General features: G+C 43.3%; 2 protein-coding genes across 2 annotated transcripts; both read right to left on the reverse strand.

Annotated features, from left to right (window-relative positions):
- Positions 1-4626: 4626 nt before the first annotated feature.
- Positions 4627-5556, reverse strand: LOC106553073 (olfactory receptor 5V1-like). The gene has a single exon (XM_014071502.2). The coding sequence runs from the start codon at positions 5554-5556 to the stop codon at positions 4627-4629; it is 930 nt and encodes a 309-aa protein (XP_013926977.2).
- A 7459-nt stretch (positions 5557-13015) lies between these two features.
- On the reverse strand, positions 13016-14014 carry LOC148043960 (olfactory receptor 5AR1-like). The gene has a single exon (XM_087722498.1). The coding sequence runs from the start codon at positions 14003-14005 to the stop codon at positions 13016-13018; it is 990 nt and encodes a 329-aa protein (XP_087578624.1). The 5' UTR covers positions 14006-14014.
- Positions 14015-14831: the final 817 nt, after the last annotated feature.

Consider the following 14831-nt stretch of genomic DNA (forward strand, 5'->3'; position numbering starts at 1 on the left):
CAACACAGTTCTAGGTTGCATTTATAGACGGACGGAATCAAAATCACATAAAGTGTTAGCACTGCTTTATAACACCCTGGTAAGGCCACACTTGGAATACTGCATCCCATTTTGGTCACTACATTATAGAAAGGATGTTGAGACTCCGGAAAGAGTGCAGAAAGGAGCAACAAAGAGGATTAGAGGACTAGAGGCTAAAACGTATGAAGAATGGTCGCAGGAATTGGGTACGTCTAATCTGTGACCATTCACAGATTAGACGTACCTGTGAAAAGAAGGACTCTGGGGTAACAGGATATTAGAGAGGCTGCCACAAAAAATGGGGAGCTCAATCTATTTTCCAAAGCACTGGGAGGCAGGACAAGAAACAATGGATGGAAACTGACCAAAGAGAGAAGCAGCCTGGGATTAAGGAGAAATTTCCTAACAGTGAGGACCTGTCAACCAGTGGAACAGCTTGCCACCAGAAGTTGTAGGTGCTCCAACACTGCAGGTTTTTAAGAAGTGACTGGACAGCCATTTTCTGGAATGGTATGAGGTCTCCTGCTTGAGCAGAGGGTTGGACTAGAAGACCTCCAAGGTCCCTCTTTCAACTTATTCTGTTATTCTATCTTTGCCCTTCAGTAAGGACCTTCAATTCTCTCACTAATTCAGGGTTCAACCCCACCCAACTTACACCTTTGAATATTCTCTGAATCTCCTCCTCCAAAATGCTTGTATTACTCTTAGCTTAAATGGAGAAGAAGACTGCCCTCTCTTGTTCTCGCCAGACCTCAAGGTCTTGGTAGAACACTAATCTATCTCCTGTAAATAAAGGTCTATTTGAATTCTGAACCATGTCAAGATATGATCTTTGCAGAGATTATCAAAGAAAGTGATTTTCCTAGGAACAGATTTAGCAATATAACACTTTCCTCTTTTCTTCCTGGAAATGATTAATATGTGGGAAATGGACCAGGAGACTTCAAAATCAGAAAGGCAATGTGGTGGTGCTTTGTTTTGTAGAAGTCGTTCAGGAGACCATGCTTTCCAAGTAGAGGGACATCTTGGGGTGAAGGCACCTCTTTGAAGATACTGCTTCCAAACTCAAAAGCAACCCCTTCCTCTTCAGGTGGTCTTAATCTACATTACCTCTGAACATTGAGGTTCCACCTTGCTACAATGAATATCAATATGTAATCATTCGTTGACTTAGATTGCCTGCAGACTATGTGGGTTGACTATCTTGAATCTGGAGCCTCCTCAGTAGTTTCCTTGTCTGCCCATAACAAAAGAAGCTGGAATGTCTACCTGTAAGTTTCTGGCTCCTAACTTTCAACCAAGAAGCTGTTTTGTCAAATCAAAGTCCATATTTGGAGCAGCAGATAAAGCTAAGAAGGAAGGCAGATGCTGGATTGGTGTTGATTACAAATTGTGGTCTATTGTGAGTCTCAAGCAGAAGAACTTGGCCACCTCTGAGATTCCCTAAAAGGAGATTCCAGGGTTGAATCTTCCATTCCTGATCCCTCCTTCATAAAGCCTCAAATCTCCTTACAAAGCCACCCCATCCCAAATGGAAGGAGAATCCTTGATGGACCACAAAGCAACTCACCTTTGCTGGTTATCCCACCTGCAGAAGACTGGCTGCGGTTGAAGCAGAATCATCTTCTCCCCAGGTTCTCCCAGAGTTGGACTCCACTGCAATGAATGGAGAGTCAACACTCCACAAGAGAGCAGGAAAGGAGGTGTTTGAAGTTCATCCTTACAACAGAACAAGTCTCCTAGTTGTTTACATTATCCATGGCAAGTGGTGCTCATGGGGGAAATTGTCCCTTGGCATGAGGGCCTGGCAGCATTCCTGCCTGGGACCCTGCAGGGAGTAGAGCTGAGGGGGGGGCAGACAGCAGAGATCCTTGGGGGCAAAGTTGACTTCTCTGGGACTTCTTAGCAGGCCCAGGAGAGTTTTCTTGTGAAGGATTAAGGGGATGGTGAGAAACAGGGAGGAAATGTAGAAGAATCATTTCCAGATTTGAACCTGAAATCAGTTTTCTCATTTGCTTTCAGCTGGTGATCTAGAAATAAATCCAAGAGCTGTGGTGGCAAAGTGGTTAGAATGCAGCATGGCAGGCTGACTCTGCCCACAGCCAGGAGTTCAATCCTGACTGGCTCAAGGTTGACTCAAGGTTAACTCAGCCTTCCGTCCTTTCAAGTTGCATCCTATGAGGACCCAGATGGTTGGGGGGCAAGAGGATGACTGCTTAGAGAGGCCTGTGAAAGCTCTGTGAAGCGGTATATAAGTCTAAGGGCTATTGCTATTGCCCTCCCTCCCTCCCTCCTGGTGCCACAGTGGTTAGAATGCAGTATTGCAGGCTAATTCTGCCGGCTGTCAGCAGTTCGATTCTCACTGGCTCAAAGTTGACTCAGCCTTCTGTCCTTCTGAGTTGGATCAAACGAGGACCAGATTGTTGGGGTGGGGAGAGAGGCTGACTCTGTAAACTGCTTAGAGAGGGCTGTGAAATCTCTGTGAAGCGGAATATAAGTCTAAGGGCTATTGCTGCTTACTGTCTGACTCCCTCTTCTGGGAGGTGGTCTTCAAGTTACAATGATTATTTTAGTGACCCTTTGAAACTATTATGGTGTTGGGATTTACAACCTGTCCCTGAAGTCCCAGCCAGTCACAGTCACAGGAACAAAATTCAGGTGTTTGGCCAAGTGGGTGCAATGGCTAGAATAGATAACCAATGTTTGGAAAGAAAACAGGCCAAGCTTGCAATTCTTAATTTATTATATTCAGAGAAGAATAAATCCCATAAACAAAAATTTATGAATTTTGCAATTTAAATGACAAAATTATAAACAAAACATTGGAAGGGGAAAGGAAATAGGAAAATCCCCTCAAAGTGTTCCAGATAAATTTGCTAAATAATGTAGCAATATGAACGAAAATACATATGGCAAATAAATATTCCCTTCAAAGTTCTAGCTATCATGCACCGGAGAAAAAGAGGCTGTATAACATTGCCCGGCTTCCTTCCATGACAATATTCTGTTAAACCACCCAGCACTCCAGGCTCACCTAATAAGATGACATTTAATCCATCCATCCATCCATCCATCCATCCATCCATCCCTTTCTATAATATCTTTCTCAACAACATATTGTAAGAAAGCAACCTCTTTCTGGAGAAAGCCTTTAAGAAAGGCAGTCATCGAGGACTTCCTGGGAAGTTTATTCCTCAGTTATTTTTACTAGGTATATGTACTGACTTTACAGTGGTAGAGACTAATTTGATTCTGCACCTAATAACTGCAGCAAGACTGTTGGTGGCGCAATATTGGAAGAAGGAAGACTTGCCTACAAACCAAGAATGGACATTGAAAGTCACAAACTTAGCCGAGATGGCTAAAATATCGGCATACCTTAAAGATCACTCAAATGAGAGATATAAACGAGACTGGAAAAAATGGATTGACTATATACAAAATAAATACGGGACCAAGAAATTCCAGTTAGCCTATGCTTAAGATCAGAAATGATTTAAACTGTTTAAAGTTAGTTCAGTAAGAAGAAGCTAAGGTCAATGTAGAATGTCATTAATTTCTTTATTTCTTTTTTCTCAATAGATTTTAGACTGGGTTAGTTAAAAATCCATACCGTGTACAGGTTCTGGGAAGTCGGGGGGGGGAAGTAGGAGGGGGGTTGGGGGGGTGGAGGGAGGGGCACACACAAAAAATTGTACTTCAATGTCTTAATGATTGACGAATGATGAAATATTTGTGTGTGTGTGTTTTTTAAAGAAATAAAATTAATATTTGAAAAAAGAAAGGCAGTCATCCTCTCTCACGTCCACCCAGAAACCATGTGCCACTTTTCTCCAGAGCTTCACCAGACAGAGCAAGAACCACTCTCTTTGAGTGTCAGAACGTATTTCCAAAGCTGCATGTCTAAGAAACATCCTAATTCTCCTGTGTTGTTTCAGGAGCTACGTATGTTCCATATTTCTGCTAACTTTTAACTGGATAAGCATGTTGCAGAGGACACTTCATTTCTCCCTGGTGAAGACCTTGAGGAAGGTGAAAGTTACAGATTATGGGAATCAACCAAACATTTAGTGTCTGCCAGCCAGCCCAACTTGGTCCATCAGGAAAGAAAGATTCTTGAATCCATTATTAAAGAAAGTAGACTTTAGTAAAGCCAAGTGGTTGCAGTAGAGCAAAGCCGGATCTGAACTTTCATGCCGAAAGCATTGGGTTAACTTTTCCCCTTTCCCTCCTTCCCCCTTGATTATCTTTTATTGTCTGGTAACATTCAAATCGATTATTGTGGTAGTTGCTCCTGGTTGTGGGGCTAGAGGGTGTTGTAGGACCTTGGAGTGGCCGGCAGCTCTCATGAGACAGTACAAAGAGTAGTTTTGATGCCCCTTATCCAAGCCACCCCTTTGCCACCCCATAGCTCCCAACCACCCCCAAAATTGGATAGGGAAGACTGGCATTTGACGAAGCAGAGCTAATGTGGCAGAGCAACAGCCCTGGCCAAGTCTTTCATGTGCCTTCTCTGCCCTGACCAAACTCAGGAAAAACAAGAGCTGACCTCTTGATGTGACAGGAAGGTCTTCAAAGTTGTCTTTCCAACATCTGAGAAGAATCCTATATTCTCCTTTCCAGGATCTTCCTCAGGGCCCCCTTCACCTCCTTGTTGCGTAGGCTGTAGATCAGGGGATTCAGCATGGGGGTGACAATGCAATACATGGTAGAAATCAGGGTATCGGTCTCCAGGGAGTAGCCAGCGCTGGGCTGGTTGTAGTTTATCAATCCATTCCCAAAATAAAGGATGACCACCAGCAAGTGAGAAGAGCAGGTGGAAAACGCTTTCTGTCTACCTGTGTTGGAACGGATACGCAGGATGGATGCAAGGATGTAGAAGTAGGAGATGACCACCAAAAAGAAAGGGGTCATTCCTGCAAATATAGTGGCTATGTGTTGGGTCATCTGGCTCAGGTGTATGTCACCACAGGCAATCTTCAGCAGTGGTGGGGGGTCACAGAAGATGTGGTGAATCTGATTATGTCCACAGAAATGTAACTTGGAAGCCAAGGCTGTGTGAACTGCTGAATCCAGGAAGCCCCAGATCCAGATGATCACAGCTGCTTGCATGCAAACATGTGAACTCATGAGGTGTGAGTAGCGCAGAGGCTGACAGATGGCAGCGTAGCGGTCGTAAGCCATGATGGCCAGCAACCAGCATTCTGAGCCAGAGAAGGCCATCAGGAAGAACATCTGAGCAAAGCAATGGTTGTAGGATATGGTGTGCCTTTGGAGAAGGAGGTTTGCTAGGATCTTGGGGACTGTGACTGTTGAGTAGCAGACATCCAAGCAGGATAAGTGGCTGAGGAAAAAATACATGGGACTGTGAAGGTGGGAGTCCACCAGGATGAGAGTGATGATCATGAAGTTACCCAGAATGGTGATCAAATAGATGGTGAGGAACAGCAGGATGAGATAGACCTGGCCATCTGTGATGTTGGAGAAACCCAGAAAAGTAAATTCATTAACAAGAGTATGGTTGCTGAAATCCATGGGAAGTCAGGAATCCTGGGTAGTGAAGGTCCTGAAGGAGAGCAAAAAGATAACTGAATGAGTTATAAATTTTATAACTCCAATTTTATAAAGCAAATATTTTGACTTGTCTCCTCAGGTTTTGTAGTGGATTAAACAGTATACAAAATGGAAATCGTGCAGTTAACCAAAGCTGACAGAGATACTAAGATATTAATTTTTTGCTCCTATCAATTGAAATCTTTCAAGGAATCTATTGTTGTTCTGGCTCAGAGTGGACACTTGTTTTAAGTTCCAACTTTGGAACTTTTCAATTTTGGACTGACTGACCCTTCTGAATAATTAAAAAAAAGTCACAACAACAAAAAGTTGAAGTCCTGTCATCAAATAGGAAGGAAGGAAACACAACAACATTAATGTCAGTGTTTAGGAAAGCATCTCACAGTCCTTCAGGAAAGATCAAACCATACCCACCTTTGCTACTAGATTATCCATTGTCAACTCTACAAGGACCATCAAACAGAATAACAAAATTGGAAGGGGCCTTGGGGTCCAACCCCCTCCTCAAGCAGGAGACTCTAGACCATTGTGGACAAAAGGCTGTCTAATCTCTTCTTAAGAACCTCCAGTATCAGAGCACCTACGACTTCTGGAGGCAAGTCATTCTCCCAGCCCTTTAAATCTCAAAGACCCTTCTTGGGTGTAGAGAACATGTGATAATTCCACACTCAAGTCTTGGTTGATGAGGAGTAAATGAAGAACCTTTCAGATCTCAGATAATGATGACCAGTCATAACTATGCAACTGAAGAGACTGCAAACATGGCTTTCTACGCAGGAGGGCTCAAGAATCTGCTTCAATTGTCTTGCAGTGTCACTCGAAGAGTTTCTCTACTCTAGAACACTTCATGTCCATATTACTCTAGTTTACTGGATTGCTTACATTTCACGGTGTCATATTGTACTTCTATTGATTAATTTCTCTTTTTTTGTTCATCTCAGGGACTTCTTCTCAACATGTTCATTCAATGTCTTCAGTGGAGTTTTTCTCGTCCTGCTCTTCCTGAAAGCACCATCTTCATCCAGCCAACTATACAATGCAATAATACAATAGCAGATTTAGAAGGGACCTTGGAGGTCTTCTAGTCCAGTGTTTCTCAACCTTGGCAACTTGAAGATGTCTGGACTTCAACTCCCAGAATTCCCCAGCCAGCGAATGCTGGCTGGGGAATTCTGGAAGTTGAAGTCCAGACATCTTCAAGTTGCCAAGGTTGAGAAACACTGTTCTAGTCCAACCCCCCTGCCTAGGCAGGAAACCTTATACCGTTTCAGACAAATGGCTATACAGCATCTTCTTAAAGACTTCCAGTGTTGGGGCATTCACAACTTCTGGAGAACAACTAAGGAGAACCTCTTTCTGATATGGAGAAAAATGAAGAATTTAAGCCATGGTTTCCATCTGCAGTTGGGGACTGACTTGAATCTTAACAGGGTAGGATTCAAGTGACCTTGGACAATTTCAGAATGTATGGCTAGATTAGCATGGAGCAACCTTGGACATTCCAAAGAAAGTCAAGGATGATCTCAGCAGAAGGCTAAGGCAGAACAATGTACCAGAGAACTTGGTAGAGAGGTTGATCTGGGAAACAGGTTCCATATTAGAACATTTTAGATCGAGACTTGAGAACAGCTTCCTCAAAATCTCCATCCCCTCGTAACAACAAACTGCCCTGGAAGGTGAGTTAGAAGTTACCTTCTGACACAAATAAAGAAAATAATATGGTAGGAGGAAGAATAAAGTTATGAATGCTAATGTCTTCCTAGAAAACTATGATAAATCCATGCTCAGAATGACATTATGGCCTCCACATTTAAAACATGGCATCTCAGAAATGGAAAAAGAACACGAGAGGACAAGTGAAATGGTAAATGAGCTCAAATCCCAGCCTTGGAAAGAGATTTAGAAGACACCAAAGAAAATATTTCTTCACACAGCCCAAGCTTAGCCACAAATCAGGGTGAAGGCATCTAACTTGCATCTTTTTAAAAGAGGGTTGTCCGAACTCACATCAGACACGTGAGCCCTTGAGACAGCTGGTTGAAGAAATGTTTGTCTTTTACCTGGAAGTAACCTGTTGACCTCACCCCATTCCTAAGAGGTCAAGGGGGGCATGCATCAGCGCATCAACATGCCTTCCATCCCTGTCGTACTGTCCCTATCTATTTGTACCCATTTCCTGTGTTCTTATTCCTGTTTATTCTGATTCCTGTTATCTTGTACGTGAGTGACAAACTAAATAAATAAAAATAAATAAATAGAGTGCTAGACTAAAAAAAAAGTAAACAAAGGAATAATTAATGGTCTGCCTTCTTTATTTAGGGAGACGCATAGTAAGGCTGTCCCTTTACAGCTTGGGAGATAGGATATTACCTGAAGGAAGGTGAGGGGACAAGTCTAACATGAATATTTTGGGGGAGGCATACTGAGAAGCTACTGACCTGGGGGTGGGTGGGATGCTGGTGTCTTGCTCCAGATGTGGTGATGAAGCTCACCTCTGCATTGCTCTCTGTCCACTTTTTTTGAGGGGAGGGAAGAAGTACTGGCTTCACTTGAGTCTTCTCCAGCATCTCCTGCACAGAGGACAAATGAATGGAAGGCGTTTGTTCTCCAGTGTCTTTAAGGCATCACCCAACTGCTTTGGCCCAAGAGTGGGATTCTTTATGGAGAGAGCCAGGCGGAGGGAGGGAGAAGGCTGTGGTTGTGCATGAGGGAGACAAAAGTAACTGGGGACAATTACTCCAGAGGGAACGTGCAATCCTTAAACCCACAAGCATAAAGTAATGATGTTGTGTTAAGATACCGTGTTCTGTCCCACTAAGAGACCGTGTGAAGACCAAAGTTGGCAGGTGGAGCCTGATTTGCTTTCCATGGTAGCCTGGTCCACAATGTGCCCATTTTAGCCAAGGTTGACATGTCCCCCAAACCCACTCCCGTTCCTTCTCTTTTCAGGTGACCTCAACCGGGGCCTTCAAAGACCACAAAACTGGTTCCTGGCCAGTGTCAAAGCAAGAGGCCAGAGGGGCCACTGTCAGAAGGACTTATTCTGGGATTCTACAAAGAGTGCAGAAAGGAGCAACAAAGATGATTAGGGGACTGGAGGCTAAAATATATGAAGAACATATATAGAATATATGAGAGATAGACAGACAGACAGGCAGATATATATATATATCTTTGGCCTGCCACACACTCTCTTATTTTACTATGCTGTTTCATTAGTGGGGTAATTGGGAGGGAAAATAGTAAGGAGTGGAATGTGCTGTTGTCAAAATAAAACATTTCTTTCTAGAAGCCCAAGGTCATCCTTTGTCTCTGCACGTCTGCACCTGACTGGAATTGGATGGGTGGAGATGCCAGCATGGCAGGGGGAGATTGGACCATGGGATGGACTTGTGGGTGTGGGGGAAAGATCTTGAACTTTCAACTGGGTGGAAAACCCAGGAAGTTTTCAGATTCGGGTTTTCCCAGACGTGCCAAAATGGCTCTCTTATTAAATTGGAACTTTGATGAAAGCTCTGCCTTGAACTCTGATTTAATTCTGGATGATATTTGGAACACTGACATATATATATATATATATATATATATATATATATATATATGTATGTATGTATGTATGTATGTATGTATGTATGTATGTATGTATGTATGTATGTATATGTATATGTATATGTATATGTATATGTATATGTATATGTATATGTATATGTATATGTATATGTGGATGTGGATGTGGATGTGGATGTGGATGTGGATGTGGATGTGGATGTGGATGTGGATGTGGATGTGGATGTGGATGTGGATGTGTATATGTATATGTATATGTATATGTATATGTATATGTATATGTATATGTGGATGTGGATGTGGATGTGGATGTGGATGTGGATGTGGATATATAGATATAGAGATAGAGATAGAGATAGAGATAGAGATAGAGATAGAGATAGAGATAGAGATAGATAGAGATAGATAGAGATAGAGATAGAGATAGAGATAGAGATAGAGATAGAGATAGAGATAGAGATAGAGATAGAGATAGAGATAGAGATAGAGATAGAGATAGAGATAGAGATAGAGATAGAGATGATAGATAGATATAGATATAGAGATATATAGATATAGATAGATAGATAGATATGGATATAGATATAGATATAGATATAGATATAGATATAGATATAGATATAGATATAGATATAGATATAGATATAGATATAGATATAGATATAGATATAGATATAGATATAGATATAGATATAGATATAGATATAGATGTAATGATAGATAGATAGACAGACAGACAGATAAAATAGACAGAGCTAAATGATAGAGAAGGATATAGATAGATACATTATAAGATTATAAACAGATGATAGATAGATAGATACAGACAGACAGACAGACGGACGTATGGACGGACGTATGGACGGACAAATAAGTTTGCTTTGACCTTTTCCACCAGGCTCTGTCTGATTTATGGAGTTCTGGAGGGTGTTGTAGATTGCAAAGCCGACACTGTAGAGATTTGCTTTTAAAAGGGTTTTTATTTTCACAGCACAACCAGGAAAGGGATTGGGAGCCTCCTTTAACCTTCACAAGAGGCCGTGTTGAGCCATGATCTGCAGCACTCAGGAATCAGGAAAGGCTCCGAGCTAAAATGCAGAGAATCCGAGTAGATACAAATTCATCCGGAAACAGACCAGTCAGCACTGAACAGAAACGAAGGTACCCATCGTTCTACTTTTTCCTCTACTCGTTACTTTTCTCCAGTTCTCCCCAGGCCTTTTGGGTGGTGGGGACCAAATTCCACATGAACCCTTTTTTCTTAAGGAATCTCTCTTTTTGGTTTTACAACCAGAAAGTTCTACTTTGCTCTCCCCCCTATGTCCCACCCTATCGTTCATCCTGGTGCCCGTGTTTTAGGAATACTTGAAAGAGCCGAGGTGGCGCAGTGGTTAAATGCAGCACTGCAGGCTACTTCAGCTGACTGCAGTTCTGCAGTTCGGCTGTTCAAATCTCACCAGCTCAGGGTTGACTCAGCCTTCCATCCTTCTGAGTTGGGTGAAATGAGGACCCGGATTGTTGTTGGGGGCGATATGCTGACTCTGTAAACCGCTTAGAGAGGGCTGAAAGCCCTATGAAGCGGTATATAAGTCTAACTGCTATTGCTGTTGCTATTGAAAGTCCTGCAGCCAATTTTAAATTTCAGAGACTTGCTATTTCTTAACCCACGTTGGACAAGGAGGACTTTTCCTGGAAGGCCCCCAATACTTTCCTTCCTCTTCCCAATCCTTGTGGTCAAAGTTAAGGTTAGGGTTTCATTGGAATAAAAGTGTGGGCCCAAAGAATCAAAAACACATGGCATTACTAGTGAGTACCATATTTTGCAGACTATAGGATGCACCGGCATATAAGATACACCAAGATTTTGAAGAGGTAAGTAAGAAAAAAAGTTTTTGTCCTCCCCGGCCCCCAGGAACACTCTGCAGGCTTCAGCAGGGCTTGGGGGGGGGAGGCAAACACCCCTCCCCCTGTTTTTTGTGAAAAATAAACTGGAAATGGGCTGTTTTTAACAAAAAATTGAGGTGTTTTTGCCTTCCCCCAGTCCAGAGTGCTTCTGGGGGCTGGGGGAATGCAAAAATGCCTCTGTTTTTTGTGAAAAATGGCCTGGTTTTTGCCCATTTTTCACAAAAATGGGATGTGGGGATGGGACTTTAGGAGGCCAAAAATGTCTGTATTTGGTATATAAGACACACCAACATTTCCACGCTCTTTTAGGGGTGGGGAGTGCATCTTATACTCCGAAAAATACGGCCGTTCTTTTGCTGTGATTTCCCTGTAGACAGACTCTTGCCAGGCTAAAGTGAATACCTGCCATAACTATAGAAATAGCCTGTGAACTGCCAGGGAGGGTCCGACTTGCTCTCTTCCTGCCCACCAGACATTCCAGGCTCCCGTGTCTTCTTGCCCTCTGGGAAAGAGACCCTCCAGGCTACATTCCACCACCACAAGGTTGTTGTTTTTTTTTAACCAGGCTCAGCTCTGCTCGACATTTTTTTCTCTGAGCTTCTTTCTGAACATAAATCCCTGAGCTCAACGTCTACGGGGAGTCTCCATCATCCAGTGTCATGGTTGTCCCAAAGGGGCTTTTCCAAAAGACAACTGGATTTTTTTTTGGGGGGGGGGGTCCCCTTGAAAGCATTTCTCTTCTCATCCAAGAAGGGTCTTCAGTTCTTTTAGAGTAAATGTGTTTTTATTTTCCATTTTCATTTTCGTACAGTCACCCATATACTGTACAGAACCGGGGCCATATAACATTAAACAATAAACACAGCCATTCCTCTTGTCAATAATACCCCCCAAAATAGAAACCCAATGTACCTCTTCAACCCTCCATACACCCTTTCTTTCGCCCCCCTCCAACTTTCCGTCTTCCCTCCAACATTCCCCTCTACCCTACTTCCCCTCCCCCTCTACCACACCTCTCTCCCAATACACTCCCTCCCTTCCTTCTCACCCTCCCTCCAATCCTCTCTCCCACCCTCTCTACCCCTCTTTCTTCTATCCCTCTACTCCTCCCTTCGGTGTATTTCTACTATTAATATATTCAGCTTGTCCTATTTTTACAGTGGAATTAAAGAGCAACAGTATACAAGTGCAATCGTGTTGCTTTAAAATCTAGCACATGCTATATATCCCCCCTCCCCCCTCCCCCCTAAGACCCCCCCTCCCTTCCCCCACCCCCCGACTTCCCAGAGGAAGGGTCTTCAGTTCTAAAGAACAGCAGAGGAGAAATTTCTTGGAGGATAAATGAAACGTTTTCAAGGGAAAAACACCCAGAAAGCCGAGTTGTCTTTTGGAAAAACCACCTGGGGGATTCCTGAGCTCATTTGTCAGAAGATGGAACTTTTTTTTTTATAAAACATTTTATTTTTTTTCTTTCCATATGCATTCACAAATATGGATTTTCACGAGTACTCTTAATATTTATCTGTTATCTTCTAGCATTTATCGCAATGTTTAAATATATAAAAAGCACTATTGGTTTTTTTTCTTTTTTACCCCTTATATCCATCTTATTTTGCAACATCCCTACTCCTTCTTTCTACCCACCCTCCCTTCTCTACCTTCTTCTTTCCTCCTCTCTTTCCTCTTTTCTTCTTCCCCCCTCTCCCCCTCTCCTCTTCTTCTCCTCTCTCCTACTTTTACTTCCCCTCCCTTTCTTCCTCTGCTTTACCCTTTCTTCTTTCCCCTCCTCTTTCTCCCTCCTTCCGTTGTTGCCCTAAGTTGGCCGCTCTTGATGTTGTTGGAGGAGCAGTTGGAAAGCTCTCACTGAGTAGACGTCCTGGGAGCCCCCCTGGGCTTCTGCATTCTCTTCCTGGCAAGGACAGAAGACAGAGAAGCTGTCCTATCAAATTCACCCTAGCCATTTGAAGGGGTTAGAGGTGTAATAGGTCTTCAGGTCACTCAGAAGCTTCTGCAGGGCGTCCTTGACCTCCTGATTTCGGAGGCTGTAGATTAAGGGGTTCAGCATAGGGGTGAGGATACAATAGAGGGTGGAGATTAAGGTGTCCACCCCTAAGGAGTAGCCCGCACTGGGACGGTTGTAGTTGACGTTGGCCATGCCAAAGTAGATAGTGACCACAACCAAGTGGGCAGCGCAGGTGGAGAAAGCTTTGCTCCTGCCAGTATTAGAGCGGATCTTCAGGATGGCTGAGACGATATACATGTAAGAGAAGAGAATGAAGAGGAAAGGACTCAAGCCCATGAAGATGCTGGCCAAGTGAAGACTGAGCTCGTTGACGTAGGTGTCGCTGCAGGCGATTTTCAGGAGGGGTGGGACGTCACAGAAGATGTGGTCGATGTGGTGGGCCCCACAGAAGTCCAAATTGGTGGCCAGGGTGGTGTGGAGTGATGAATCAAGGAAGCCCCAGATCCAAGAAGCGGCGGCCAGAGGAACACACACCTGGCTGCTCATCAAAGTGTTGTAGTGCAGGGGTTGGCAAATGGCGGCGTAGCGGTCAAAGGCCATAACAGCCAAAAGGGCGCATTCGGATCCTGCGAACGTCATCAGGAAGAACATTTGAGCCATGCACTGGTTGTACGAAATGGTGTTTCTCTGGCGGGAGAAATTGATCAGGATCTTAGGGACCGTGACAGAAAGGTAACAAACGTCTAAGCAGGACAGGTGGCTGAGGAAAAAGTACATGGGGCTGTGAAGACGTGCATCCAGCTGGATCAGGGTGAAGATCGTGGTGTTGCCAATGAGGGTCACCAGGTAAATGGCTAGGAATACCACGAAGAGGTAGATCCGGCCATGCGGAACACCTGAGAAACCGAGGAAGATGAACTCAGCCACTTGGGTATGATTCCTGGCATCCCTGGCATCCACAGTGTCGATCTGCATAGGGAAGAGCAAAAGGAAAGGGTGTTTAAGAGCATGGCAACACATTGGAGGTTGTGAGGTCCTTGGTGGTCTCTGAACGTGGTGGATTTCTTGAAAACGTTTCATGACCCAACTAGGTAACATTATCAATGCTAGAAGGCAATGAGGTTTGCTCTCTGTTTATATTCAAATGACTTGCCCTGTATACTTCCATATGGACTTACCTAGTTGGGTAATGAAAGCAAATGCATTGAGAGAGCACCAAGAGCCTCATAGTCCTCCTTCTCCACTCTGCAGAACCCATATTCCCTTCTAGCACTGATGCTGTGACTGAGCTGGGTGACAGAACATCTTTAGGAAATCAACCAAGCTCAGAGAGCAACAAGGATTCCACAGTCATCGTTCTCCTCCTCTTCCTCCTCCTCCTCCTCCTCCTCCTCCCCCTCCTCCCTCTGCAAATCCTATTCCCTTCTAGCACTGATGATGTTTCTACTTGGGTCATGAAACATCTGCAAGAAAACCACAAAGCTCAGAGAGCACCAAGGACACGGGCATTGACCTCCTTCTATCTGAGAACATTAAATATAACCTATTTTCAATAAAATTAACTAGAATAGAATAGAATAGAATAGAATAGAATAGAATGGAATGGAATGGAATGGAATGGAATGGAATAGAATAGAATAGAATAGAATAGAATAGAATAGAATAGAATAGAATAGAATAGAATAGAATAGAATAGAATAGAATAGAATAGAATAGAATAGAATAGAATAGAATAGAATAGAATAGAATAGAATAGAATAGAATGGGAAAGAACAAAGCAGAACAGAATAGATCAGAACAG

The sequence above is a fragment of the Thamnophis sirtalis genome, unplaced genomic scaffold (genome assembly GCF_051295495.1).
Source record: "Thamnophis sirtalis isolate CommonGarterSnake01/CBP01778 unplaced genomic scaffold, rThaSir2_p1.2 scaffold_9, whole genome shotgun sequence".
NCBI classification, from domain to species: domain Eukaryota; kingdom Metazoa; phylum Chordata; class Lepidosauria; order Squamata; family Natricidae; genus Thamnophis; species Thamnophis sirtalis.

Coding starts and splice junctions, on each gene's coding strand:
- LOC106553073 (XM_014071502.2), bottom strand. CDS start 5,556: ATGGATTTCAGCAACCATACTCTTGTTAATGAATTTACTTTTCTGGGT.
- LOC148043960 (XM_087722498.1), bottom strand. CDS start 14,005: ATGCAGATCGACACTGTGGATGCCAGGGATGCCAGGAATCATACCCAA.